Here is a 27,694-nt window from a genome sequence, read left to right as displayed (position 1 = left end):
GTACACCTGAAACTCATATAACTCTGTATTTTAACTACACTGGAATGAAAATTAAAAAAAAAATTCAGTTGTTTATAGCAGCATTAACAACAATAGCCAAGTTATGGAAAGAGCCCAAATATCCATCAACTGATAAATGGATAAAGAAGTTGGGAAAATGTATTGCATGGTGCACTGGGTGTTACACGCAAATAATGAATCATGGAACATTACATCAAAAACTAGGGATGTGCTGTATGGTGACTAACATAATAAAAAATTATTATAAAAAAAGAAGTTGGGAAAAAAAGTTGTGATATATCTATACAATGGAATATTAGCCATAAAAAGAATGAAATCTTGCCATTCACAACAACATGGATAGAGCTAGAGTGTATTATTCTAAGAGAGTAAGTCAGTCAGAGAAAAATAAATACCGTGTGATTTCATTCATATGTGGAATTTAAGAAACAAAACAGATGAACACAGAAGGGAAAAAAAGAGACAGGCAAACCATAAAACAGACTCTTTATCATAGAGAACAAACTGAGGGTTGCTGGAGGGTGGGTGGGGGGATGAGCTAAATGGGTGATGGGCCTTAAAGAGGCATTGTTGTGATGAGCACTGTGTGGTATATGTAAGTGACGAATCACTAAATTCTACCCCTGAACTAATATTACACTATCTGTTAACTAACTGGAATTTAAATAAAAACTGGAAACAAAACAAAACAAAATATTCAGTTAATATATATATTTTTTAAATTTCTAAAAAAAGGGACAAATAATCTAATTAAAAACAGGCAAAGGACTTGAATATACATTTCTCCAAATAAGATATACAAATGGTGAATAAACACATGAAAAGATGCTCACATCATTAGTTACCATTAAAATGCAAATCAAACAAAAATGAGGTACTAATTCACAATCACACCCTGTAGGATGGCTAGAATTAAAAAAAAAAAGAAAAGAAAATTACAAGTATTGATGTGGATGTGCTGAAACTGGAGCCCTCACATATGGCTGGTGGGAATGTAAAATGGTTAGGTCTCTGTGAAAAACAGTTTGGCAGTTCCTCAAAAGTTAAACATAGAAATACTATATAACCCAGAAGTTCCACTTCTAGATATATATCTAACAAAATAGAAGTCAGGCAATCAAATACATATACACATGTGTTCACAGTACTATTCACTACAGTCAAAAGGTAGAAACAGTGCAACTATCCAACAATGAATGAACAAATAAACAATTTGTGGCATAGCCATACAATGGAATATTAATTAGCCATATAAAGAAATGAAGTACTGATGATACATGCTACAATGTGAATGAACCTTAAAAACACTGTAAGTGAAGCAAATCAGGTGCAAAAGGTCACATATATGTATGATTCCATTTATGTGAAATATCTAGAATATATAAATCTATAAAGATGGAATGCAGATTGGTGGCTACCAGGGGCTGTAAGCAGGGGTAGATTGGGGACAAAAACAAAGAACAACTGCTTATTAGATTCAGGGCTTCATTTTGGGGTATGGAAATGTTTTGGAACTAGACAGAGGTGATGGTTGTACTACATTGTGAATGCAGTAAATGTCACTCAACTGTTCATTTTATTTTTTTATTTTTATTTTTTATTTTTTTTTAAATTTTATTTTATTATATTATGTTAATCACCATACAGTACATCCCCAGATTCCGATGTAAAGTGATGCTTCATTAGTTGCGTATAACACCCAGTGCACCATGCAATACGTGCCCTCCTTACTACCCATCACCAGTCTATCCCATTCCCCCACCCCCTCCCCTCTGAAGTCTTCAGTTTGTTTCTCATAGTCCATAGTCTCTCATGTTTCATTCCCCCTTCTGATTACCCCCCTTTTCTTTATCCCTTTCTTCCCCTACCGATCATCCTAGTTCTTATGTTCCATAGATGAGAGAAATCATATGATAATTGTCTTTCTCTGCTTGACTTATTTCACTTAGCATTATCTCCTCCAGTGCCGTCCATGTTGCAGCAAATGTTGAGAATTCGTTCTTTCTGATAGCTGAGTAATATTCCATTGTATATATGGACCACAGCTTCTTAATCCAGTCATCTGTTGAAGGGCATCTCGGCTCCTTCCATGATTTGGCTATTGTGGACAATGCAGCTATGAACATTGGGGTGCATATGGCCCTTCTCTTTACTACGTCTGTATCTTTGGGGTAAACACCCAGTAGTGCAATGGCTGGGTCATAGGGTAGTTCAATTTTTAACTTTTTAAGGGACCTCCACACTGTTTTCCAGAGTGGCTGTACCAACTTGCATTCCCACCAACAATGTAGGAGGGATCCCCTTTCTCCACATCCTCTCCAACAATTGTTGTTTCTTGCCTTGTCTATCTTTGCCATTCTAACTGGCGTAAGGTGGTATCTCAGTGTGGTTTTGATTTGAATTTCCCTGATGGCTAATGATTTTGAACATTTTTTCATGTGTCTGTTAGCCATTTGTATGTCTTCATTGGAAAAGTGTCTGTTCATATCTTCTGCCCATTTTATGATTTGTTTATTTGTTTCTCGTGTATTGAGTTTGAGAAGTTCTTTGTAGATCTTGGATACCAGTCCTTTATCTGTGGTGTCCTTTGCAAATATATTCTCCCATTCCGTGGGCTGTCTCTTAGTTTTTTTGACTGTTTCCTTGGCTGTGCAGAAGCTCTTTATCCTGATAAAGTCCCATAAGTTCATTTTATCTTTTATTTCTCTTGCCTTTGGAGATGTGTCGTGAAAAAGGTTGCTCTGGCCGATGTCATAGAAGTTGTTGCCTATGTTCTCCTCTAGAATTTTGATGGATTCCTGTCTCACATTGAGGTCTTTCATCCATTTGGAGTTTATTTTTGTGTATGGTGTGAGAGAGTGGTCAAGTTTCATTCTTTTGCATGTAGCTGTCCAATTTTCCCAGCACCATTTATTGAAGAGACTGTCTTTTTTCCACCGGATGTTTTTTCCTGCTTTATCAAAGATTAGTTGCCCAAAGAGCCGAGGGTCCATTTCTGGGTTCTCTATTCTGTTCCATTGGTCGATGTGTCTGTTTTTGTGCCAGTACCATGCTGTCTTTGTGATCACAGCTTTGTAGTACAGCTCGAAATCCGGCATTGTGATGCCCCCAGCTTTGTTTTTCCTTTTCAACAGTTCCTTGGAGATTCGGGGCCTTTTCTGGTTCCATACAAATTTAAGGACTATTTGTTCCAGTTCTTTGAAAAATGTCCTCGGTATTTTGATCGGGATAGCATTGAAAGTGTAGATTGCTCTGGGTAGTATGGACATTTTAACTATGTTAATTCTTCCAATCCATGAGCATGGAATATTTTTCCATCTTTTTATGTCTTCCTCAATATCTTTCAAAAGTGATCTATAGTTTCTAGCATATAGGTCCTTTACGTCTCTGGTTAAGTTAATTCCAAGGTAACGTATGGTTTTTGGTGTTATTGTAAATGGGATGGATTCCCTAATTTCTCTTTCTTCAGTCTCGTTATTCGTGTATAGAAATGCAACTGATTTCTGGGCATTGATTTTGTATCCTGCCACCTTACTGAATTGTTCTATAACTTCTAATAGTTTGGGAGTGGATTCCTTTGGGTTTTCCATATAGAGTATCATGTCATCTGCAAAGAGAGACAGTTTGACTTCTTCTTTGCCGATTTGGATACCTTTGATCCCTTTTTGTCTTCTGATTGCTGTTGCAAGGACTTCTAGTACTATGTTGAATAATAGTGGCGAGAGTGGGCATCCTTGTCGTGTTCCTGATCTTAAGGGAAAGGCTTCCAGCTTTTCCCCATTGAGAATAATGCTTGCAGTAGGCTTTTCATAGATGGCTTTTATGAGATTGAGAAATGTACCCTCTATTCCTACACTCTGAAGGGTTTTAATCAGGAAAGGATGCTGTATTTTGTCAAATGCTTCAACTGTTCATTTTAAAATGGTTAATTTTTATGCTATGTCAACCTTACCTTGATTTAAATAAATGCGTTCCATATAATTTTTAATATTTATAGCTTATCTGTGTTTCTTCTTGATTACTCTTACTAGTGGTATACTTATTAAAATTTGTTTTATTGAAGATAATTAACATACAGTGTTATATTAGTTCTAGTATACCATAGGATGATTCAACAATTCTATACATTTCTCAGTGCTCATCAAGATAAGTGTACTTTTCATTGCCTTTATCTATTTCACCTCTCCCCCCACCCACCTCCCTTCTGGCAAACACTAGTATGTTCTCTGTATTTAAGAGTCTGGTTTTTTTGTTTTTCTCTGTTTGTTTGTTTCTTAAATTCAACATATGAGCAAAATTATATGTTTTCTGTGTTTCTCTGTCTGATTTATTTCACTGAGCATTATATCCTCTAGGCCCAACCATGTTTTTGCAAATGGCAAGATCACATTCTTTTTAATGTCTGAGTAATATTCCATTGAATATACCACATCTTGATCCATTCATCCATCGATGAACACTTAGGTTGTTTCCATATCTGGGCTATTGTAAATAATGCTACAATAAACACAGGGATGCATATACCTTTTCAAATTAGTGTTTTCATTTTCCTTGGGTAAATATCCAGTAGTGGAATTACTGGATTATATGGTGACTGTATTTTTAGTTTTTTGAGGAACCTCCATACTGTTTTCCACACTGGCTACACCAATTTGCATTCCCACCAACAGTGGCATACCAACAAACCATAAAACTCTTAGAAGAAAACATAGGCAGTACTTTCTTTGACATCAGCCACAGAGACATTTTTCTAGATGTGTCTCCTCAGGCAAGAGAAACCAAACCAAATTAAGCTACTGGGACCACACCAAAACAAAAAACTTTTGTACAGCAAAGGAAACCATCAAGAAAACAAAAAGACAACCTACAGAATGAGAGAAGGTATTTGCAAATGATATATCTGATAAGAGGCTGGTATTCAAAATATATAAAGAACTAAAAGGACTCAACACCAAAAAAAGTAATCCAATTTAAGATGGGTAGAGGACCTGAAGAGGCATTTTTCCAAGGAAGGTATATCTGTTTTTTTAAAGTTTCTTTTTTTAGATAATCAGTTTTTATTTTATTGACCCTTTCTTTAAGTTCTGTTGTTATATTATTTTCTTCCTTCTGCTTTCTTTAGGTTTACTTTTTTTTTCTTGCATCCCAAATTCAAAATATAAATCATTTATTTTTCATTTTGGGGGGTGAGGGGTTTCTTGCTAATGACCTGTTTTTTTTAAATTTAATTTCATTTTATTATGTTATGTTAGTCACCATACAGTATATCATTAGTTTTTGATGTAGTGTTCCATGATTCAGCCAATGACCTGATTTGTTAACAGTCAGTGTATAAACATGGAGGAGGTACTCAGCAAAATTGAGGGGCACAGGAAGGCATCCACATGCTGACAAACGTTCATGCAGTATTTTGGCAGCTGCCCACAAAGGCCAGCATGTGGATGCAGCTAAAGGAACAGCTGTACGTACCATGGCTCTTCCATGAGGGTAATTTTGTGTGCTCTGTCAATGGCAGTCTTTGACTGCCATTTAAGGTCATATCTGACTCTATGTTGGATTAGGGAATCTAAGAGTTTCTTTGTGAATAACTTTATTTCTTAAATTTTAATTTTAATTATATCTGTGCACAATAGTGCTTTCAAAGTCAAATAGCTCAAAAGTTTCTTTTTAGTTGTTGTGGTAGTGAAACCTTCATCCATCAAGACACCATAAACCATCAGTGAGCTTCATGTCTTTCCCCAATATATACTATATCCATTAAGAACAAAGCATTTTGGCCCAACTTGGATGTTCTAAATTCACCATTACCACAGAGTGAGGTGGTGGGGAAGAAGACAAGATCTATTTAAGAACCTTGGCTTCTCCATCCTCTGACAACTATCAAAGAGGGCACTGCTCCCAAGGAAGAATCTTGTGACAGCAAAGCAAATAAGCAATCTTTTATTTGTGCCTTCATGTCTTTCATCAGTGATGAAAATTTTCCTTCTTTTCTGTTTTTCTGTGATCCTAGTTAGGTGTTTATTATCTTTTCTCATTCAATTCTCCATGTTCCATAATACTCGTTTCATATTTTTCATCTCCTTATATCTTTTTACTACATTCTGGATAGTTACACTCATTTATTCAAGAAATATTTACTGAGCACTTACTAGGTGGCAAGCACTATTTCAGGCACTTGGGTACCTCAGTGAACAAAATAAAAACATTGCCACCCAGGAGGAGATTTATTTAAAAAGACAAAATGAGGAAACAGAATTAAATGATAAACACAATAAATGATTAAACTATATAGAATGTAGGAAGTGATAAATGCCATTTAAAAAAGAAGTGAGTAAGGTAATTCCTCCTCTGTTTTTTTTTTTCCTCCAGAAGAAAGACAATTTTATTTTCCTGTAATGAGATCACTGGTTATCTTAGAAAATTGTTTCAGAGCATAAGTGAGGCAAAGCTGCATAATGTTTGTCATACTGGTTATGTGATACATATACATTTTATTTAGTAAATCTTAAATTGTTATTAGGTGCAACACTTGCTAGGAAAATTCACATCTCCCCACATTTTTTTTTAAGTCACTTCATTGAGGTATGATTGATGTGAAAAGTTGTATATATTTCATGTATACACTGAATGAGTCTGTAGGTAAGTATATACTCATGAAACCATCACCACAATCTATGCCATAAACATATGCATCACCTCTAAAACTTTCCTCCCACTCTAATTATTATTACTATTTATTTATAGTGTGAGATAAGAACACAACATATGATCTACCCTCTTGCAAATTTTTAAGAATACAACACAGTATTGTTAACCATAAGCACTATGCTGTATAGTAGGGTTCTAGAACTTACCTCATGTAAATGGAACTTTGTACCTAATACATCTGCATTTTCCTCACCCCACCCAGGCTCTGACAACCGCCATTTTTCTCCCTGTTCCTAGGAGTTTGACTACTTTAGAGTCATCATATAAGTGCTATCATGTAATATTTGTCCTTCTACGTCTGGCTTATCTCACAAAACATAATGTCCTCCAAGTTCATCCACACTGTAGCAATTGGGAGGATGTCTTTCTTTTTTAAGGCTGAAAAATATTCCACTGTATGTATATATCACATTTTCTTTATCCACTCATCTTCTGATGAAAATTTAGGTTATTTCCATGTCTTTGCTGTTGTAAACAATACTGCAATGAACATGGGAGTGCAGCTATCTCTTTGAGATCCTAATTTAAATTCCTTTGGATATATATCTGAAGGTGGGATTGCTGGATCATAGGGTAATTCTATTTTCTACTTTTTGAGGAATCTCCATATTGTTTTCCATTACGGCTATACCAATTTACATCACTAACGTGTGCAAGGGTTCCCTTTTCTCCACATTCTTCCCAATACTCGTTATCTTTTGTTTATTGATGATAGGTATTCTAATAGGTGTGAGGTGATATCTCATTGTGATTCTGATTTACATTTCCACGTTGATTAGTCATGTTGAACACCTCTTCATACACCTGTTGCCCATGTAGATGTATGTCTTCTTTGGAGAAATGCCTATTCAGTTCCTTTGCCCATTTTTAAAATGGGTTATTTGGTTTTTTTTTTCTTTTTACTACTGCGCTGTAGGATTTCCTTATATATTTTGAATATTAATACTTAATCAGATATACGGTTTGAAAATATTTTCTACAATATCATAGGCTGCCTTTTCATTTTGTTGCCTGTTTCTTTTGCTGTGCAGAATGAAAGTTTTAGTTTGATATAATCTCACTCGTCTATTTTTTGCAACAAAGCTTGTGTTTTGGTGTCATATCCAAAATATCACTGCCAAGGTCAATATCAATAAGCTGTCTCTCTGTGTTTTCTTATAGAAGTTTTAAGATTTAATGTCTTACACATTAAGTCTTTAATCCATTTTGAGTTAATTTTTGAGAATGGTATGAAAAATTTCATTCTTTTGCATGTGGTTACCTAGTTTTCCCGACACCATTTATCGAAGAGACTATCCTTTCTCTATTGTGTATTCTTGGTACCCTTATCAAAGATTGGTTGACTGTATATGTGTAAGTTTATTTCTGGGCTCTCTGTTCTGTTCCATTGGTCATTGTATCTCTTTTTATGCCAGTACCATACTGTTTTGATTACTGTAGCTTTGTAATATATTTTTTAATTCAAGTACTATGATGCTTCCAGCTGTGTTCAATTGTTTCTTCTCTTTTAGTGGCATTTATCTTCCCAGCCTTAAATGAATTCCTAAATTACTTGGCGCAGTACATTGTGCATGTTAGGTATACATAAACTGTTTTCTTAATGACTGAAATATTTCCCGTGTTTTGCCCTTTGCTCTTCTCACATGTTCTCTTTTTCAGATAGCTTTGTTTCTGCATGCAGAAACTATTCCCATGAAAATTCTCATCTCCATCTGTGACATTTCACCTGCATCCGAGATGCCCCCACCACATGACCTGTGGGTTGTTTGGCTATCACTTCAAACTCAACATAGTCCAAATTGAACTCATCATTTCCTTCACTCAACTGGCTTCAATAATTATAGCACCATTCTCCTTGTTTCCAGGGTAAAACCACCATCACCACCACCACAATAACAATAAACCACTGAGTTATAGGTTTTAGAAACAGAAAAAGTGATAAGACAAATAAGTAAGTTTATTGTTACATTTAGTAGACTATTTGTCCTTTCAACAAATAATTATTGAGTACCTACCATATGCCATACTCTATTAGGTTCAGGGGATTTGCTGGTGAATAAGATTAAAAAATCTCTGTTCTCATAGTGCTTACAGCCCAGTGATGGAACACAGACAATAAAAAAGGTAAATATGTAAACTTTTTAGTATGCTAGATGGTGCTAAGTGCTAAGGAAAAATATAAAGCAAGGAAGAGACACTGAGAATATGGATGTGTATGTGGGAGATAGTGGTAATGATGGTTTCAATCCTAAAGATTTTATTTATTTTGAGAGAGGAGATGGAGAGAGAGAGCATGAGCAGGGGTGGGGGCAGAGGAAGAGGGAAAAGCAGATTCTTTGCTGAGCAGGAAGTCCAACATGGGAGCCCTATCCCAGGACCCTGAGATCATGAGCTAAAGGCAGACACGCTTGACCAACTGAGCCTACCTGGGTGGTAGTGGTTTCAATTCTACATAGAGTGGCCAGGAAAAGCCTGAAAGGGTGATATTTGAAGGTGAGGATGCAAGCACCATGAGGTTTCAATTCTACATAGAGTGGCCAGGAAAAGCCTGAAAGGGTGATATTTGACGGTGAGGATGCAAGCCCCATGAGGACATTCGGGAAATAGCAGATGCAAAGAAAGGCCCTAAAATAGAAACGTGTTGTATTTTCAGGGAATAGCAAGGAGGCCACTGTAAACTAGACTGATCAACGAGGGAAGGATAAGAAATTAGGTTATAGAGGTGATGAGGCTGGGTCCAAATTTTATAGGGCATGATGCCCTATCTTCTCTAATCTTACTACTAGCCTCCTTATCCTGAGGCTTTATCACTTCATGTCTGCAACAGCTTCTAACTTATCTATTTTCTAGTTTAACCTCTATAATACCATAATGATAATCTCAAATCACCACCTTCAACATGTCATTCATGTCATCCCCCTGCTCAAGGATTCATAAGGGTTATCTAATGCATCAAATCTACATCAGTATACAGGGTTTTCAGGGCTATTCTAGACATATTTAATCTTGTCTCTAACACATTTTCTTTTTTTTTAAAGATTTTTTTTTTATTTATTCGACAGAGATAGAGACAGCCAGCGAGAGAGGGAACACAAGCAGGGGGAGTGGGAGAGGAAGAAGCAGGCTCATAGCAGAGGAGCCTGATGTGGGGCTCGATCCCATAACGCCGGGATCACGCCCTGAGCCGAAGGCAGACGCTTAACCGCTGTGCCACCCAGGCGCCCCTCTAACACATTTTCTGACTGAACATTTACTGAGTTCTTTCTTTGATCAAGGGGCTGTGAGCAAAGATGGGTAAGAAACAGGTTCAAGACCTGGAGTTTAGTGTCAATACAAACCTCTTCCCAGCTCTAATAGACTCTTCTAATTTCCTGAATACATATGTTGATATCTTTGTTGTGTCTAACTCATGCTTTTGCCTTTGCTACTTTTTGTGTTTGAGTAGCTTTTCTTATTGAACTTCCAATAAAATCCAAAATCCTTACATGACTACAAGGCCCTGTATAATCTGGCCCCTGACTATCTCTTCACCGTCTTGAGATATCCTTTCCTTCTCTCACTCGCAACATTCCAGCAACACTGACTGCCATTCAGTTCTCTGAATATACCAAGTTTCCCCCTGCCTCTAGGCCTTCTTCTGCCTAGATCTCATTCTCCACTCATTCTGTTTACTCATACTTTAAGCCTCAACACGGATGCCGTAAGAGCCTCCCCTCACTCCAATCTACATGAGGTTTCAGAGCACTCTGAATGATTTTCCTTTACAACACCTATCACACTTTTTAAACTACCTACTTATTCATGTGATCATGTGTTTGGTGACCTCTCTCCAGTAGAGAGAGACAGTCTCTCTTCTAGATCATAAGGTCCAGGAAGACAAGCAGATATCTCTCTTGCTCACCTCAGTATCCCTAGGTTCTATCCCAACAGCTAGTAGATGGTTAATAAATATCTGTTGAACGAATGAATTAGTACCTTATCTGGATCCTGGACACTCTTTAATTCAATTACTTTCATTTTCTCCAAGAGCCCTCTCTCCAAGAGCCTGGCTTCTCAGTCTTTCAATGAGCCTCTTCTTCTTTAATTTCTTTTTTATTTTTAAAGAGTAGTTCTTCGAATATTGAATTCAAAACCTTGGTGACAACTGATCTAGCTCATCGTGACAGAAAAAGCCATCTCTCTCAGTGTATTACATGGTAAAATTGACTATATTTCTTGCCCAAACTATACAGTTTAATCCTAAATATAAAGCAAGGTCTAAAATGTAATTGATTAGAAAAAAATATAAAACAACCAATGATTTAGACAAGACTGCTCATTTTTTTAGCTTAAAAAAACTCCATAAAAGTTTCTGTCTAAAGAGTTGTATTTTTTGTTTTTTCCTGACTGCTTCTTGTGCTTAAAGTCTTGCTGCATGTCAGTAAGACATATGCCCTAATCTTACTTTTCCACTTAGCTTTGGTACTTAAAATGAGGAAAACATGTTTCACACCTAGAAATCCTGTAATGCCCTGTTTAGACCTCCTCAGGGTGAGGGACAGTCGTTTAAAACCTCTAAATCCCAAGCAGTTATTACAAACAAGAAATTCTTAGTAAATCCTTGCAAAACTGCTCAATTAAATAAAAATTTCTTGATTCACAGAGGACTGAATTGTTATTTGACCACTTCTTCATTCATTCACTCAATAAATAATTATTTAATGCTCCAATATCCAGAGTCCTATGCTTAGCACTGGGGGGGAGGTGATGGTAAAGACACACAAGAAAGCTCCCTGAAATGTGGGTGAAATCTACATGCACATGTATGATTCCAATTTAATATGTAATAATGTAATAAAGCTAGGTACAGGGTGTTATCATGGGCACAATGAAGTTCCAGGGCCTGATTATACTCATAAATACTGAGGAATGTTTCCTTTGGCTGAGTTTCAATGGACAGGAGTTTACCAAGCCAGCAAGGGTAGGAAGGCATGAAAGAGAAAAGCATGTTTAGGGTAAGACAACTAAGTCACCCAGATGCAGGAAATAAGGTTAGAGAAATAGAATTATATCATGCTGGACCTTTTATGTCACACTAAGTAACAAGGGCTTTAGGTTAAGTGGGAGTTGATGTGAACAGTTTGCATTTTTAAAAGATAAGTGTGGTGCTATGGACAATAACTCAGGGTAGGAAGGCTGTGGATTCAGGGAGTCTGTATTTGGGAAGAAATGTGAAGGATCTGGGGTGACAACAGGGATGGTGTAGGGAGAGTGAATTGATTGATTTTGGGAGACAGAAGTTGATAAGATACAGTGATTAATTGAGAAAGGAAGGAGTTAGAGAGAAAGGAGCCTAAGAGGACACCAAAGTTTCTGGCATGTATCTCTGAGCAAATGATAATGCCTTTCACTTGATTTAAAGAGCACAGAAGGAAGTATATGTGTAAAGAAAGAAAATGAATTGAGTTTAGATATGCTGAGGTAGAAATGTCTGAGGGACATCCAAGGGCAGATGTCTGGTAGGAAAAAGGAAATGAGACTCTGAAGCTCAGGGGAGAGGTCTTAATCAGAGGTTTAATTTCAAGGCTAAATATTTATGATTTTGTACAGAATGATAACATGTCACAAAAACAGTTACTGCTACTAAGGCCCTACCAGCTGCTGCTCCTTCCTTTCTGCAGATTGTTTAATACTCATCAGTCAACATCTATCAGGATGTGCTATGCGGGTTCGCAGTTTGTCATTCACTGGAGCCTCTCTAGGTTTGCCTGTGGGATCAGCAATGAGACTCCGAGTGAAGGAACATCTGGTCCTCTCATTAGCCTGCTCCCTCTGCTCACACACATTCTCAGTCACAGAGGTGAGAGTGTCCTGGCAATATGGAACACTAGACTAGCACTCTTTGATTGATAAACATTGCTCCGTATCAACACTCTGTGCACCTAATGTAATAGATCCCTAACCTTTCATCATTTCTGATAACTGCTTCAAGGCAGTAATATATGACCAGTTTAATACCTAATCATTAGGAAAGCATACTTAGCTGGTATCATCAGCTCAATGAACTAAAATTTTTGAGGGCTTATACAACTACACAAATGTTAATGGAAGGAAGAAGGAACACTTATCAATTAAACATAGATCTAAAATTCTGTGTTATAAGTTCACTCTTAAAACAAAAGAAAGTAAATGGTATTTTCAGTTAAGGACCTTACAAGTTTATTATGTGAATGGGAAGCTGGTATAGTTCTCTAATATCTAGGGATTTTTAAATGACCAAAACATTTCCAGCAACTCTACAAAAAAAAATGTTTTTTACCTCTCTTCTTTTAATATGTTTTATTATTTCTTGAGGCTCAATTATAAATAATCAGCCCAAAGATAAAACAACTGATGCAGTGATGATCCTGCATGGATTACAAACCAGAGCAGGGGTGTCTCTGCTGGGCTTGGATCTTCTCTGTACAGTAAGCCCGATAAAGCATGTACTGGGCACAGGCACTGTGTGAGGTGCTGGGATCACGGAAAGAGAAGACACAGTCACTAGCACTCAAGGATGATAAAGCAGGGTGCTCTGGTTTTCAAACTGCAATCCAGGAATTTTTTTTTTTTTTTTAAAGATTTTATTTATTTATTCAACAGAGATAGAGACAGCCAGCGAGAGAGGGAACACAAGCAGGGGGAGTGGGAGAGGAAGAAGCAGGCTCATAGCAGAGGAGCCTGATGTGGGGCTCGATCCGGGATCACCCCCTGAGCTGAAGGCAGACGCTTAACCGCTGTGCCACCCAGGCGCCCCAATCCAGGAATTTTCAGTGGTTACACCCAGTACTGGGTCGGGGAAAGGGCATAATGAGATTCCTGTTATTTCCCTTTCGCCTCCAACAGTAAAGTAGCTCTATTTTATCTGTTTCATTTATTGAACTTTCTCAAAAAATATAGCTTTTAGAAAGGATTCTTCCACATACAAAAATAAGGAATAAAGTTTACAAACCTCTGGGCTAATAGAAAAACAGGGGCAGCCAGAATCTGCATCCACACAGCCCTGGCCTGTAGTCTTGCCTGTGCCCAGCACCTGTAGCTACCATCCCTGCCACAACTGTCTTTAACAACAACCTTTCTAGACACCCATACTGGGAGACAGCAGTGACAAGGAAAACCCACAAGCCTCCATCATTTTAGCTCTCTGCCAAAGTGAAGCAGGGTGCTTTAATTTTCGGGGCAAGGGGTGTCAAGATCAGAGGTACCGTAGAGCATGCAAATTAACTGCTTTTCTTTTGTACTGTTATAACTTCCATTTTTAATTTTCCTACATATAACATGCAACTGGAAAAATGGAACAGCTGTTTCCAAATTTTAAGTAAAAAAACAAAATAAAAAACCCATAAAGCACTCTGAATACAGGAAATTTCCAAGCAATATAAAAGTATCCCCAAATTTATTTTCTCTCTGCCCCACTTGGAGGACAACCAGAGAAATGCCTGGACTCCCTAAAATTGGCACAATGATCATCTCACCCCATCAGAGCCTTGCTGTCCTGTAGAGAAAGTGAAGCCCAGAGTGTCTCCTTGACTCCTCCCCACCTTTCAAGACGGAAGCCCAGCGCAGCTGCTCATGATTATAGGCTTCATTGCTCTGCCAAGATACATGGTCTATTGCATATCAGCCCCATTCTGTGGCCTCTCTTCCAATCCAGGACAAAAAGGAATGATGCGGTCAGACCGACGTTCCCTTCTGTCCAGAAGATGCTCTCCCCCTTGCAGGGCTGGAATAGCATTGAGGGCTGAGGCTGCTCTCAGAAAGGAGGACACCATTAGCCTCTTTCCCTGTGAACCCTCTCTTTCACATGCAGCAAGGCAGAGCCCAGGGCTTCCTACATTCTAGAGTGGGGCCTCTCTGCTGAATTTGCTTTGTTCTGTGTTTCTCCTGTGCGTTTTCTCTGGCACTGAACAGTTGCATCCTGTTCTCTCCCTGAGGTGGTGACAGCCAAGACTGGGATTTGAACTTCCATGTGGAAATAGGCATAGGATAAAAAAGAGGCCACACATGACTTCAAGGTACACTGGGATTTGAGGCAAAACTCCCAGCTAAGTAAGAGGTTACTTTATATTGTTTTTTCCTTCTCTGTGCATCTATCTTCTCTGAAAGTCAGAAATGCTTATGACCCAGGTAATACCATCCTTACAAGTCTCAACCTCATCACAACTTTAGTAACTTTTACCTGATCTGCTTGCCTTCTCTCATATCATATAAGGAAAAGAAGACATCGGTGTCTTCCCCAATGGTATTGTAGGTGAAACTCTTCAGGCTGAGGAAGAAGTGGTGTGGCACTGGCATCCGACAGGTTTCCCCATGACGTGGGCGCATTGTATCTACCTAAGGAGGAAGGCAAAAAAAAAAAAAAAAAAACCAAAACAAAACAAAACAAAACAGTCGTTCCTATTTTAATTATTCACTACATTGATTATAAGTAAAATGAAAACTAAATGACCAACTCTCCTCATACTACCAAAGGGGATCATATAAGAGAGACAGAAGGTGTCTTCTCTGCTAGTAGGAGAGTGCTGTGTCAATATACTTCGTTTGAGGCAGGCAAATACGCAGCTGGGAGAAGTAAATTGAGTGAAGGAGCTATGGAAACGGTAATTCCAATTTATGAGTGAACTTAATATCTCCACCAGGTCACAAACTCCTAAATTCTCCATGAACTTCTAAATTCAAAGTTATTTCTTGGAGATGCTGTTACTTGATGCACTTCATTTGCAATGTTAGATGGTAATAGATACTATTCTAAATGACACTTTTACTTTCTCCCAGATGGATTCATTTTAGTCTCCCAGTCTACGTTATTTCAATTGTGCCCATGTAAATTTGCACAGAGGAGTGAGGGGAGACAAGGCAAATCTGCTTGGAGATCAGGGCTATTTAGATGAAAGGCATCACACCATCAAGATGTCCGTGGGGGCTATCATTGCCTGTTGCATCCCCATGCTGTGATCTCTTAAAGTGCTGAGGGAAAAGACTGGGAGGCCTAGTTAAGCTGCTTACCTGGGATGTGCTTTGCTGGACACTCTGCCGGCTAGATAAGTGCTGTGGGAAGAAAGAAAGAAAGAAAAATTTACTCATCTGGGAAGGAAACTAACTTTTATTGAGCACCTTCCATATGCCAGGCATTCTGCAGTCTTTTCCATATATGTTCTCACTTAATTCTGATAACATTTTAAGAACAATGCTATTTGTATTTGATGGAGGCAACTAAAGCTTGGTGTAAGGAAGTGATGTGCTGAAGATCAGACAGCAAGAAAGGGGCAAAGTCTAGACTCAAACCCAAGCCTCTCCTGTTCAAAGTACCAGCCAAGTCACAGGTGCTTGCTACTGGATTTGTGTTTTGGCGCTGTCCCCTCCATGCTCTCTACCACATCCTGAGCTCTATGATCCAGCTTCTCTAGGCTCTCTACACTGGAGGCTGTAGTCTTTAAACTCAAAGGGGCCCCTCCCAAACATGCTGTTCCTCTGCAGCTGGCTGATGTTAGAAAAAGCAGATTCCAATCCTAGCTACATGCAAATGAGTTGTGAAATCAGATAAATTGCTTAGTCCTTCCAAGACACATTTCCCTTGATTGTAAAACTGACATAAAAGCTTTTATTGTCTTCCTCACAGAGTTACTGCGAGGCTTAAATTACATAATTGGAAGCAGCATGATATATTAGATAGGGACCTAAGTGCAGAAGTCAGGACACTTGGTTTTAAAGCTTGACTCACACTTGTGTTTGCTCATCTATAAAGTAAGGATAATATTTTGTACTGAACTCAACCTCATAGGGCTTTGTGCAGATTAACCTGCCACAGTATCTATAATATTGTAAGTGGCTGATCATTCTTATTTTATTATTATTGGTAGTCTTCTTTATAAGTAGTTTTTATAGAAAAGTCAGTTCCATTTAGAAGGAAACCCTGGCCAGGAAGAATTGTGAGTTCACGACAGTTCAGTCCCTGGTCTTGGTAACCTCAACAATGAGAGCTCCCCTTGGGCTGTAGACGCGTGAGACAGCACTCATTTGGTGAACTATTCTATATCACATGGGTAGGAAGGATGGTTTCTGAGTAGAATGGTTTCATTTCTTCTTTCTTTTTTTTCTTGTACACAATTTTCATAATAGTTTAATTTGTAAAAGCCCCAAAGTAAAAATAACTTAAATGTCCATCAATAGAAAAATGGGTAAACAACTTTTTAAAATTTAAATTCAATTAGCCAACATATAGTACATTACTAGTTTTCGGTACCGGGTTCAATGCTTCATTAGTTGAATAAACACTCAGTGATCATCACGTTACATTCCCTCTTTAATTTTATTTAGGGTTAAATGTGTGTACCTGGAAAACTGAATACAATTAAATATTAATTTAAATGTACCTTACTAGCTGTATTTGCTAATTATTAAATATTCACGTGTATTATTAGCTATATTAGTTAATTACTATTGGCTATTAATGTCCATTCATGGGACTGTTTCCATGATATATAATAAATATAATAAAATAGGCCTCCACCAGCTTGGGAAATCATCACACAGAATGTATATGTACAAAAAACCCATCATATACAAAAAATCTTTTAAAGAATCAGGTTTTCAAAAAAATCAAGTTTTCTAGTATACTGACCCATATCCTACTGGGAAGGTTATTAGACTAAAATGCTTTCCATTGTTGTTTTTACTTTCAGGGGCTGCACTAAGTCATTCTTCTCAAGTGGATTTACTGATTAACTCTTGAAAATGACTACCAATCTTAAACATAAATGTTCAGTTATAACTATAGACAGGAGTTTACAGCTAATTTCAGTGTAAAACATCTGTATTGACAATAACAAATGTCATTCTAGATTTCAGAAGCATCAAATTTGAGGAGAATTTTCAAACCAGTCTAAAAGCACACTGCATGGGTAGCCAGAGAAAGGCATCAAAACTGGCATTCTGGAACATCTTTCACAGCATTATAATGAGAAACCACTCCTGTGACTAAGCAGCATTCAGCTGGCCAGCTGATACATCCCTCTTCAGAACCATCACCACCTGTATTAGAGCTATAATGTATTGTCTCCATGTTTGCTATCCAACTCTAGACTGCCCTCCCAGGGAGCAAAAACCCCTATTTTAATCATCTTTATATCCTAAGTACATCAGGCAATGTACGATGTACATCAAATATAAATTAATTAAGAATCTCATGGACATTGCTAGTGGGAGTATATATAATCATTGTCGAAAAAAATATAGCCTAATGTATTAGAGCTGAAGATGTGATTACCTAATCATTCAGTAATTTGTCTCCTGGTTATAAACTTCATAGTATTCAAAGACCTTTGTGAGTATATATAAGGTATTTGGCTGGCCAGATGTCTGTCTGCCTAACTATCTGGCCAGCCAAATACTAACACTTCTTTCTTTTAAATCTGTATTTCTGTTAACACTGGTAACTTATCTTTTCCTAGGAAAACTTCTTTTATTTTATCCAATTTTTCTCATTTATTGCCATATCTGGCAATAACAAAATATTCTGTTACGATTGCTTTTGTGTTCTTTATGTTTGGAATAAATTTTCCTTTCTCATTAAAAAATGTATGCACTACATTACTGTACTGCCAAATTTCCCCCATACAGAAGGCATTTTCATCCCTTTTAAGTCTCTGGTTCATTTAATCTACAAAAGTCTACCAATATGGAAAAAAACCCTGCAACTTTAGAGATTCTATTCAACTGAGGAACACATATAATTGTGTTAAGTATTGTGGGTCTCACAAGGACATATCTTAGTCGGGATCACTAATAAAATGATGCTTCATTGTTAGTGAATAATCCAATCAATTGACTGAAGTCCAGAAGTGAAAGTACAAATATTGATCTAATAAAAATATTAATATTAATTAGAAGATAACAGACTAACACTGTTCCCAACACATGCTATTGTAGAAAGATAATAATATAACAGGAGGTTATAATGTGAGTGCTCTGTTACATCTTCCCACAATTTAGAAGCTCTTATATAATCTTCAAGTGTCTACATTCCCCAAAAAGGCATAACTAATTAAAATTAACATAAATATTTTGTTGTTGCCCTTTGAAATGCTTTCTAGTTTGGGCAGTACCAACTCTCTGTTGCTGAAAGTGGGTTTGGACGTGTTATCATGCAGAAGTAAGAATTGAGGAGCACTGGAGGCTTCCTCTGGTTCTTGTTATGTAGAAGAGAAAATCCATTTGTGCATTTAAAGAGATTTTCATCAATTATTACCACTCAACACTTGCATAGGGGATTGATTTGTGTGGGTTGTTTTTTTTTTAGGAAAAACAAAGTGCTGTAAATGAATTAAGATATAATCCTATTCATAAAGGTTTTCTTGTAAAACGAGTGACAAAGAGTATTAAAATCAGAAAGACAATTACCATATGGTTTCACTTATTTGTGGAACATAAGGAATAGCAAGGAGATCATCAGGAGAAGGAAGGGAAAAATGAAGGGGGGGATAACAAAGGGGGAGATGAACCATGAGAGACTATGGACTCCAGGAAACAAACTGAGGGTTTTAGAGGGGAGGGGGGTGGGGGGATGGGCTAGCCCGGTGATGGGTTTTAAGGAGGGCACATATTGCATGGAGCACTGGGTGTAATACACAGACAATGAAGCATGGAACACCAAATCAAAAACTAATGATGTACTGTATGGTGACTAACATATCATCATAATAACAAAACAAAACAAAACAAAGAAATCAGAAAGTTTCACATGGAGTTTTTGTAATCTCCAGTATTAGATTTAAGTGTTCATAACAAAAAGTTTCCAAAAGGTCATTCTTTTGAAACTTGTCGATGAATTTAAGATTTAACCTAAACACTGTGCATTTACCATATGCAATTTAACATAAAAATAAGTGGTTTTCAATAAATTTATGGACTTTCAAAGGTTGGTTTCAAATGGTTTTTCTTCACCCTATCTAAAAAGCAAATACATGGGATAAAAGACAGAAAAATCAGCATGAACTGAAAATATATTAAAAGGGGCTTGAAACTTTCTTTGGCCTTTTTGATGTCAACATTTTAAAATTAACATTTAAATGTACTAAAAGTAATATTAGCACATAGTATTAAAAGCTAAATAACCCTAAAAGTTTTGCAATAAAATTATCAGTCCTCTATTCATCCTGTACTATTTCCTAGAGATAAGTACTTTCAACTCTTTATAATTTTTCTCTAAAATTCACCAAATATTTCTAAATGTCACATTTATATTGCTCTCTTTTTATGCAGTTTTTTATTTATCTATTGGCTTCTTACAATGGCAGCTAAGGATTTTCACATATGTTTGTGTCCATTTCCCTTCATCTATCTTCCTAATATCTCACAGGTTTTGGTTAAAACTTGTTTATAAGATTGTAATTTTTATTATTTTTTTAAACAGTATTTTTAAAAAAATATTTTATTTATTTATTTGACAGAGAGAGAGAGAGACAGCGAGAGAGGGAACACAAGCAGGGGGATTGGAAGAGGGAGAAGCAGGCTTCCCGCTGAGCAGGGAGCCCGATGGGGGGCTATCCCAGGACCCTGGGATCATGACCTGAGCGGAAGGCAGACGCTTAACGACTGAGCACCCAGGCGCCCAGATTGTAACTTTTAAATATTGTTTACTGATGGGCCAAATAGTGTCCTTCAATTACATTTCCTTTCTTCTACTACATTCTGCTTTTGTTTTAGAAATCTTCGTTTTATTTAAATTATAGGGTTTTCTCTTATGCCCTCCTACAGCTCTATAAAATACCTTTTTAAAAAAGTACCTTTCAAAAACATTCTCCACATCTAAAACTACCAAATATCCTCTGAAGTCATTTTTCTCTTAGAGAGGTTTCCTGGCTGCCCTTCTGTTTTCATCGGAACCAGATACTCTCTAGACCTATTGCAAAACTGTCATCCTGGAACCTCCCTCCAACAGTAACCCACTTCTTTGCAACTCTCCTTTGAGTCGGAATCCCCTTCCTGGAGGGCATATAATTCTCTTTTGGTTCACTCCCTCATTTTAAAGAAATAATTTATCCTTCAGTAGTTTCCTGAAAAAGGGTTGAAGAGACTTTTTATTTGTTTGTTTTGATAATTTGAGTGACCAAAATTTTCTTTAGGCTACTTTCCCATTTGATTGATAATGTGGCTGAATAAAAATAGAATTCTAGGTCAAATTTTATTTTCCCTCAGAATTTTAAAGGCAATATTTCATTATTTTCTAGTTTTCAATGTTGCTATTAAGAAGACAAATGATATTCTTATGACAAATCCTTAGTAGGTGACCTATTTTTCTTGCTGGAAGCATGCAGCTTTAGTGAGCTGAAGTTTCATAATTAAGTCCTAAATACTTGTTAGGCCCTTTCAATCTGGACATATCATACCTATGTTCTGGAAAAGTTTTTTTTTTTCCAGCTTTACTGAGATATAATTGACATGTAACATTATATAAGTCTAAGGTACACAACATGATGATTTGCTACATGTATAAAATTGCTAAATGTGTACCACAATAAGGTTAGTTAACACATCCTTCATCTAACATAATTACCTTTTTGCTGTTGGCATGGTGAGAATGTTTAAGATCTACTGTTTTAACAACTTTCAGGTACAAAATACACTCCTATTAACTATAGTCACCATGCTTCACATTAGATCCCCAGAACTTAATCCTCTTATAACTGAAAGTCTATACGCTTTAATTAATATCTCCTCATTTCCCCTACTCCCCCAGCCCTAGGAAACCACCAATCTACTCTTTGTTTTTATGAGTTCAGCTTTTTTACATTCCACATATAAATGAGATCATAAAGTATTTGTCACTCTCTAACTTATTTCACTTAGTATAATGCTCTCAAGTTTTATCCATGTTGTCACCAATGGCAGGATTTCTGTCTTTATTATGGATGATTAATATTCCATTGTATATATACCATATTTTATTTACCCATTCATTCATCAGTGGACACTTAGGTTGTTTCTATGTCTTGGCTATTGTGAATAATACTGCAATGAACAAGGAAGTATAGCTATCTCTTTGAGATCCTGATTTCAATTCCTTTGGCTATACACCTAGAAGTGGAATTGCTTAATCATACGGTAGTTCAATTTTCTATTTTTTCTGAGGAATCTCCATTCTGTTTTTTATAATGACTGTACAAATTTGTATTTCCAACAACAGTGCACAAGAATTCTCTCTCTCTTTTTTTTAAAGATTTATTTATTTTAGAGAGAAAGTGAGTGAGCACAAGTGGGGAGGGGGCAAAGGGAGAGAATCTCAAGCAGACTCCCGACTGAGTGTGGAGCCTGATGATGTGGGGCTCAAACTCATGACCCTGAGATAATGACCCAAGCGGAAATCACAGGTGGGCTGCTCAACTGACTGAGCCACCCAGGTGCCCCAAGAGTTCTTTTTTCTCTACATCCTTGCTACTATTTATCTCATCTTTTTAAAAACTCTATTTCTTTTATTTTTTATTATTGAAATATAATTGACATACCATGTTATATTAGTTTCAGGTGTGCAACACTGATTCAACAATACTATACATTATTCAATGTTCATCACAGTTAAGTGCAGTCAACATCTGTCACCATATAATAACACCTGATGTTGTTATAATATTATTGACTATACTCCCTATGCAGTACTTTCCACTCCATGAATTATTTATTTTATAACTAGAAGTTTGTACCTCTTGTCTTTCTGATGACAGGCATTCTAACAGATGTGAGATAATATTTCATTGTGGTTTTGATTAGCACTTCCTTAATGATTGGTGATACTGAATACCTTTTCATGTATTTTTGTGTCTTCTTTGGGAAAAAAGTCAGAACCTTTGCCCATTTTAAAAATCAGATTATTTGGTTTTTTGCTCTTGAACTTTAGGAGTTCCTTACGTATTTTGGATATTAACTCTTTGTCACCTATATGGTTTGTGAATATTTTCTCCTATCCTGTAGGCTGATTTTTCGTTTCGTTGATTCTTTTGCTGTACAGAAGCTATTTTTTTTAATGTTGTTTCACTTGTTGATTTTCGCTTTTGCTGTTGTGCTTTTGGTGTCATATTCAAAAAAATATCACCAACAACAATGTCAAGCAGGCTTGCTCTGTTTTCTTCTGGGAGATTACAGTTTCAGGTCTAACATTTAATCCATTTAGAATTAATTTTTGTGAGTGGTTGTAAGAGGTGCAATTTCATTCTTCTGCATGTGAATATCCAGTTTTCCCAACATTTACTGAAGAAACTCTTCTTTCCCCTTCGAATATTATTGGTTCCCTTGCCAAATATTAGTTCACCATATATGTGTGGGTTTATTTCTGGGGTCTCAATTCTGTTCCATTGGTCTGTGCACCTATTTTTATGCCAGTACCACAGTTTGTTTTTGTTTTTTTCATGCTGTTTTACTATAAATTTATAATATAGTTTGAAATCAGAAAGTGTATTACTCAGCTATCAGAAAGAACGAGTTCTCAACATTTGCTGCAACATGGACAGCACTGGAGGAGATAATGCTAAGTGAAATAAGTCAAGCAGAGAGAGACAATTATCATATGATTTCTCTCATCTATGGAACATAAGAACTAGGAAGATGGAAGATCGGCAGGGGAAGAAAGGGATAAAGAAAGGGGGGGGTGATCAGAAGGGGGAATGAAGGATGAGACACTATGGACTCTGAGAAACCAACTGAGGGCTTCAGAGGGGAGGGGGGTGGGGGAATGGGATAAACTGGTGATGGGTAGTAAGGAGGGCACATATTACATGGTGCACTGGGTGTTATACGCAACTAATGAATAATTGAACTTTACATCAAAAACCAGGGATGTACTGTATGGTGACTAACATAATATAATAAAAAAAATTAAAATAAAAAAAAGTTGATGTTGAAAATAAAGAAAGTGTGATACCTCCAGCTGTGTTCTTTCTCAAGATTGCTTGGCTATACAAGGTATATTGGAGTTCCATTTGAATTTTAGGATTGTTTTTTCTATTTCTGGAAAATCTGGCATTTTGATAAGGGTTATATTGAATATATACATGGCTTTATGCAGCATGGACATTTTAAGAATATTAGTTCTTCCCCTTCATAAACATGAGCTATCTTTCCATTTACTTGTGTCTTCTTTAATTTCTTTCATCAATATCTTGTAATTGTTAGTATATAGATCTTTCACTTCCTTGATTAAATTATTCCTAAGTATTTTATTGTTTTTGATGCTATCGTTAATGGGATTGTTTTCTTTATTTCTTTTTCAGATAGTTCATTGTAGGTGTAATTAACTTTTGCAATTAACTTTTGTGTGTTGATTTTGTATTCTGAAAATTCACTGAATTTATTAGTTAGCAGTTTGCGGGGAGAAGCTTCAGGATTTTCTATATATAAGGTCATGTCATATGCAAATAGAAACAATTTTACTTCTTCCTTACCAATCTGGATGCCATTTCTTAGTTTTCTTGCCTAATCACTATGGCTAAAACTTCTATGCTGAAAAGGAATGTTGAAATTAGGCACCCTTGTCTGATTTTGATGTTAGAGGAAAAGCTTTCAGCCTTTCATTGTTGAGCATGATGTCAGCTGTGGGCTTGTCATGTATGCTCTTTATTATGTTGAGGTGTGTTGCTTCTATGTCCATTTTGTTGAGAGTTTTTCTTTTTTTAAAGATTTATTTATTTTAGAAAGAAAGAGAGAGATGGGGGTGAGGGGCAGAGGAAAAGGGAAAGAGAGTCCCTAGCAGACTCCAGGCTGAGCACGGAGCCCAACTCGGGCCTTGATCTCACAATCCCGAGATCACAACCTGAGCTGAAACCAAGAACTGGGCACTCAACCAACTGCACCACCCAGGTGCCCCATTTTCTTGAGAGTTTTTATCATGAAAAGTTGTTGAATTCTGTCAAGTGCTTTTTCTGCATCTACTGAGATGATCATATGATTTCAACATAGCATTCCATTAATGTGGTATATCACCTTTACACTGAACAATCCTTGCATTCCAGAAATAAATCCCTCTCATTCATGCTGTGTGATCCTTTTAATGAGCTGCTGAATTTGATTTGCTAGTATTTTGTTGAGAGTTTTTGCATCTCTATTCATCAGAGAGACTGGTCTGTAGATTTCCTTTCTTGTTTTTTTTTATTATTATGTTCAGTTAGCCAATATATAGTATATCATTAGTTTTTGATGTAGTTCAACAATTCATTAGTTGCATATAACACCCAGTGCTCATCACAACACATGCCCTCCTTAATACCCATCACTTGGTTACCCCATTCCCCACCCCCTCCCTTCTGTAACCCTCAGTTTAGTGTCCTTATCTGACTTTTGGTTATCAGGGTAATGCTGTCCTTGTAAAATAAGTGTGTGAATGTTCCTTCCTCTTCAATTTTTTGAAAGAGTTTGAGAAAGACTGGTATTCTTCTTAAATGTTCAATAGAATTCACCCATGAAGCTATTTGGTCCTCAGCTTTTCATTGTTGGGAAGTTTTTGATTACTGATTCACTCCCCTTACTTGTTTCTAGTCTGTTCAGCCTTTCTATTTCTTCTTGATTTAGTCTTGGTAGGTTGTATGTTTCTATTCAGACTGTCCAATTTGTTGGCATATAATTATTCACACTAGTCTCATGATTATTTGTATTTTGTTGTATCAGTTGTAATGTCCTCTTTCATCTATAATTTCATTTATTTGAGTTCTCTTCTTTTCTTGGCAAGTCTAACTAAAGGTTTGTCAATTTTGTTTATCTTTTTAAAAAACAAACCCAACTCTTAGTTTCCTTCCTTGATCTTTTCTATTGTTTTTCTGTTCATTTTCTATATTTATAGCAGAGCTTTATCTCCTTCCTTCTGCTAAATTTGGACTGATCTTCATCTCCTTCCTTCTGCTAAATTTGGGCTTAGTTTGTTATTTTTCTAGTTCTTTGAGGCATAAAGTTCAGTTATTTGAGATTTTTCTTAATGTAGGCATTTATTACTATAAACTTTCCTCTTAAAACTGCTTTATTTATTTAATGTTTGATAAGTTTCAGTATGTTGTGTTTCCATTTTTTGTTTCAAGATTTTTTTTTAATTTCCCTTTTGATTTCTTCTGTGACCCACTGTTTATTCAGGCGTGCGGTGTTTAATTTTTACATATTTGTGAATTTTCCAGCTTTCTTCCTGTTATTGATTTCTAGTTTCAAATCATTGTCATAAGAAAAGATATTTCATATAATTTTAATCTTCTTAAATTTATTAATACTTGTCTTGTGACCTAACATATGATCTATCCCCAGACTATTCCATGTGCACTTGAGAAGAATGTCTATCCTACTCTGCTTTAGGATGGAATATTCTGTATATATGTGTTAGGTCTATTAGGTCCTAAGTATAGGGCCCTAAGTCAAGTCCAATGTGTCCTTATTGATTTTCTGTTTGGATGATCTATCCAATATTGAAAGTGGGGCTTTGACATCCCCTACTGTTATTGTATTGCTGTTTATTTCTCCCTTTAGTTTTGTTAGTATTTGCTTTCTATATTTAGGTGTTCTGAAGTTGGAGGCATATACATTTACATATGTCATATGCTCTTAATGAACTGACCCTTCCATCATTATATAATCACCTTATTTGTCTCATTACAGCTTTTAATTGAAAGTCTATTTTGTCTGATATAAGAATAGCTACCACTGCCATCTTTTGGTTTCCATTTGAATGGAGTATCTTTTTCCTATCCCTTTACTTTCAGCCTATGTGTGTCCTCAAAGCTAAAGTAAGTCTCTTGTAAGAAACATATTCTTGGATCATTTCTTTATCTATTTAGCCACTCTAAATCTTTGATTGAAAATTTAATCCATTTACATTTAAAGTAACTATTGATAGAAAAGGATTCATTATTGCCATTTAAAAAAACTTTTCTGGAAAAAAGTTTGTTTTCTGGCTCTTTTTGTAGTTCCTTTATTCCTGTCCTCTCTTGCTGTCTTTCTTTATGAACTGACAATTTCCCACAGTGGTATGCTTTGATTCCCTTCTGTTTATTTTGCGTGTACCTACTGTAGGTGTTTGCTGTCTGGTTACATAAGGCTTACATAAAACATCTTATAACCATAACAGTCCCATACAAAATTATCTACCCTTTTACTCAACCCCTCTCTATGGTTTAGATGTTCCAATTTATATGTTTTTATATTGTGTATCCATTAGCAAATTATACCAGCTATAGTTATTTTTTTGTGTTTCAAGTTTTTATTTATTTATTTACTTATAATTTTTTATTATGTTAGTCACCATACAGTACATCCTTAGTTTTTGATGTAATGTTCCATGATTCATTATTTGCGTCTAACACCCAGCGCACCATGCAATATGTGCCCTCCTTTTTTTTATAATAATTTTTTATTTTATTATGTTAGTCACCATACAGTACATCCCTAGTTTTTGATGTAAAGTTCCATGATTCATTACTTGTGTATAACACCCAGTGCACCATGCAATATGTGCCCTCCTTAATACCTATCACCAGCCTATCCCAGTCCCCCACCCCCTCCCCTCTGAAGCCCTCAGTTTGTTTCCCAGAGTCCGTAGTTTTTATTTAAATTCTAGTTAGTTAACATAGAGTATAATATTGGTTTCAGAAGTAGCATTTACTGATTCATTACTTACATATAACACCCAGTGCTCATCACAACAGGTACCTTCCTTAATATCTGTCGCCCATCTAGCTAATCCCCCACCCTCCCCTCCAGCAACCCTCAGTTTCTTCTCTATAGTTAAGAGTCTCCTATGGTTTGTCTCTCTCTCTCTTTATTTTTTCTTCCCCTATATTCATCTTATTTGTTTTCTTAAACTTCACATATGAATGAAACCATTGGTATTTGTCTTCCTCTGACTGACTTATTTTGCTTAGCACAATACACTCCAGCTCCATCCATGTTGTTGCGAATGGCAAGACTTTATTCCTGTTTATGGCTG

The 27,694-nt window shown here is 36.5% G+C and overlaps 1 protein-coding gene across 3 annotated transcripts in view; it reads right to left on the bottom strand.

Annotated features, from left to right (window-relative positions):
* The window catches only part of DOCK3 (dedicator of cytokinesis 3), a 480,644-nt gene that overhangs the window by 155,160 nt on the left and 297,790 nt on the right, over positions 1-27,694 (bottom strand). For all 3 annotated transcript variants that reach the window (XM_034658384.1, XM_034658385.1, XM_034658386.1), the window contains 2 exons: positions 15,754-15,795; positions 14,927-15,081 (listed from right to left, as the gene is read on the bottom strand). In XM_034658384.1, the coding sequence (XP_034514275.1) occupies positions 14,927-15,081; positions 15,754-15,795 (197 nt within the window). The remainder of the gene's footprint in view (positions 1-14,926; positions 15,082-15,753; positions 15,796-27,694) is intronic.

Source organism: Ailuropoda melanoleuca, chromosome 4 (assembly GCF_002007445.2).
Source record: "Ailuropoda melanoleuca isolate Jingjing chromosome 4, ASM200744v2, whole genome shotgun sequence".
In the NCBI taxonomy this organism is placed as follows: Eukaryota; Metazoa; Chordata; class Mammalia; order Carnivora; family Ursidae; genus Ailuropoda; species Ailuropoda melanoleuca.
This window is presented reverse-complemented; position numbering and strand designations above follow the sequence as displayed.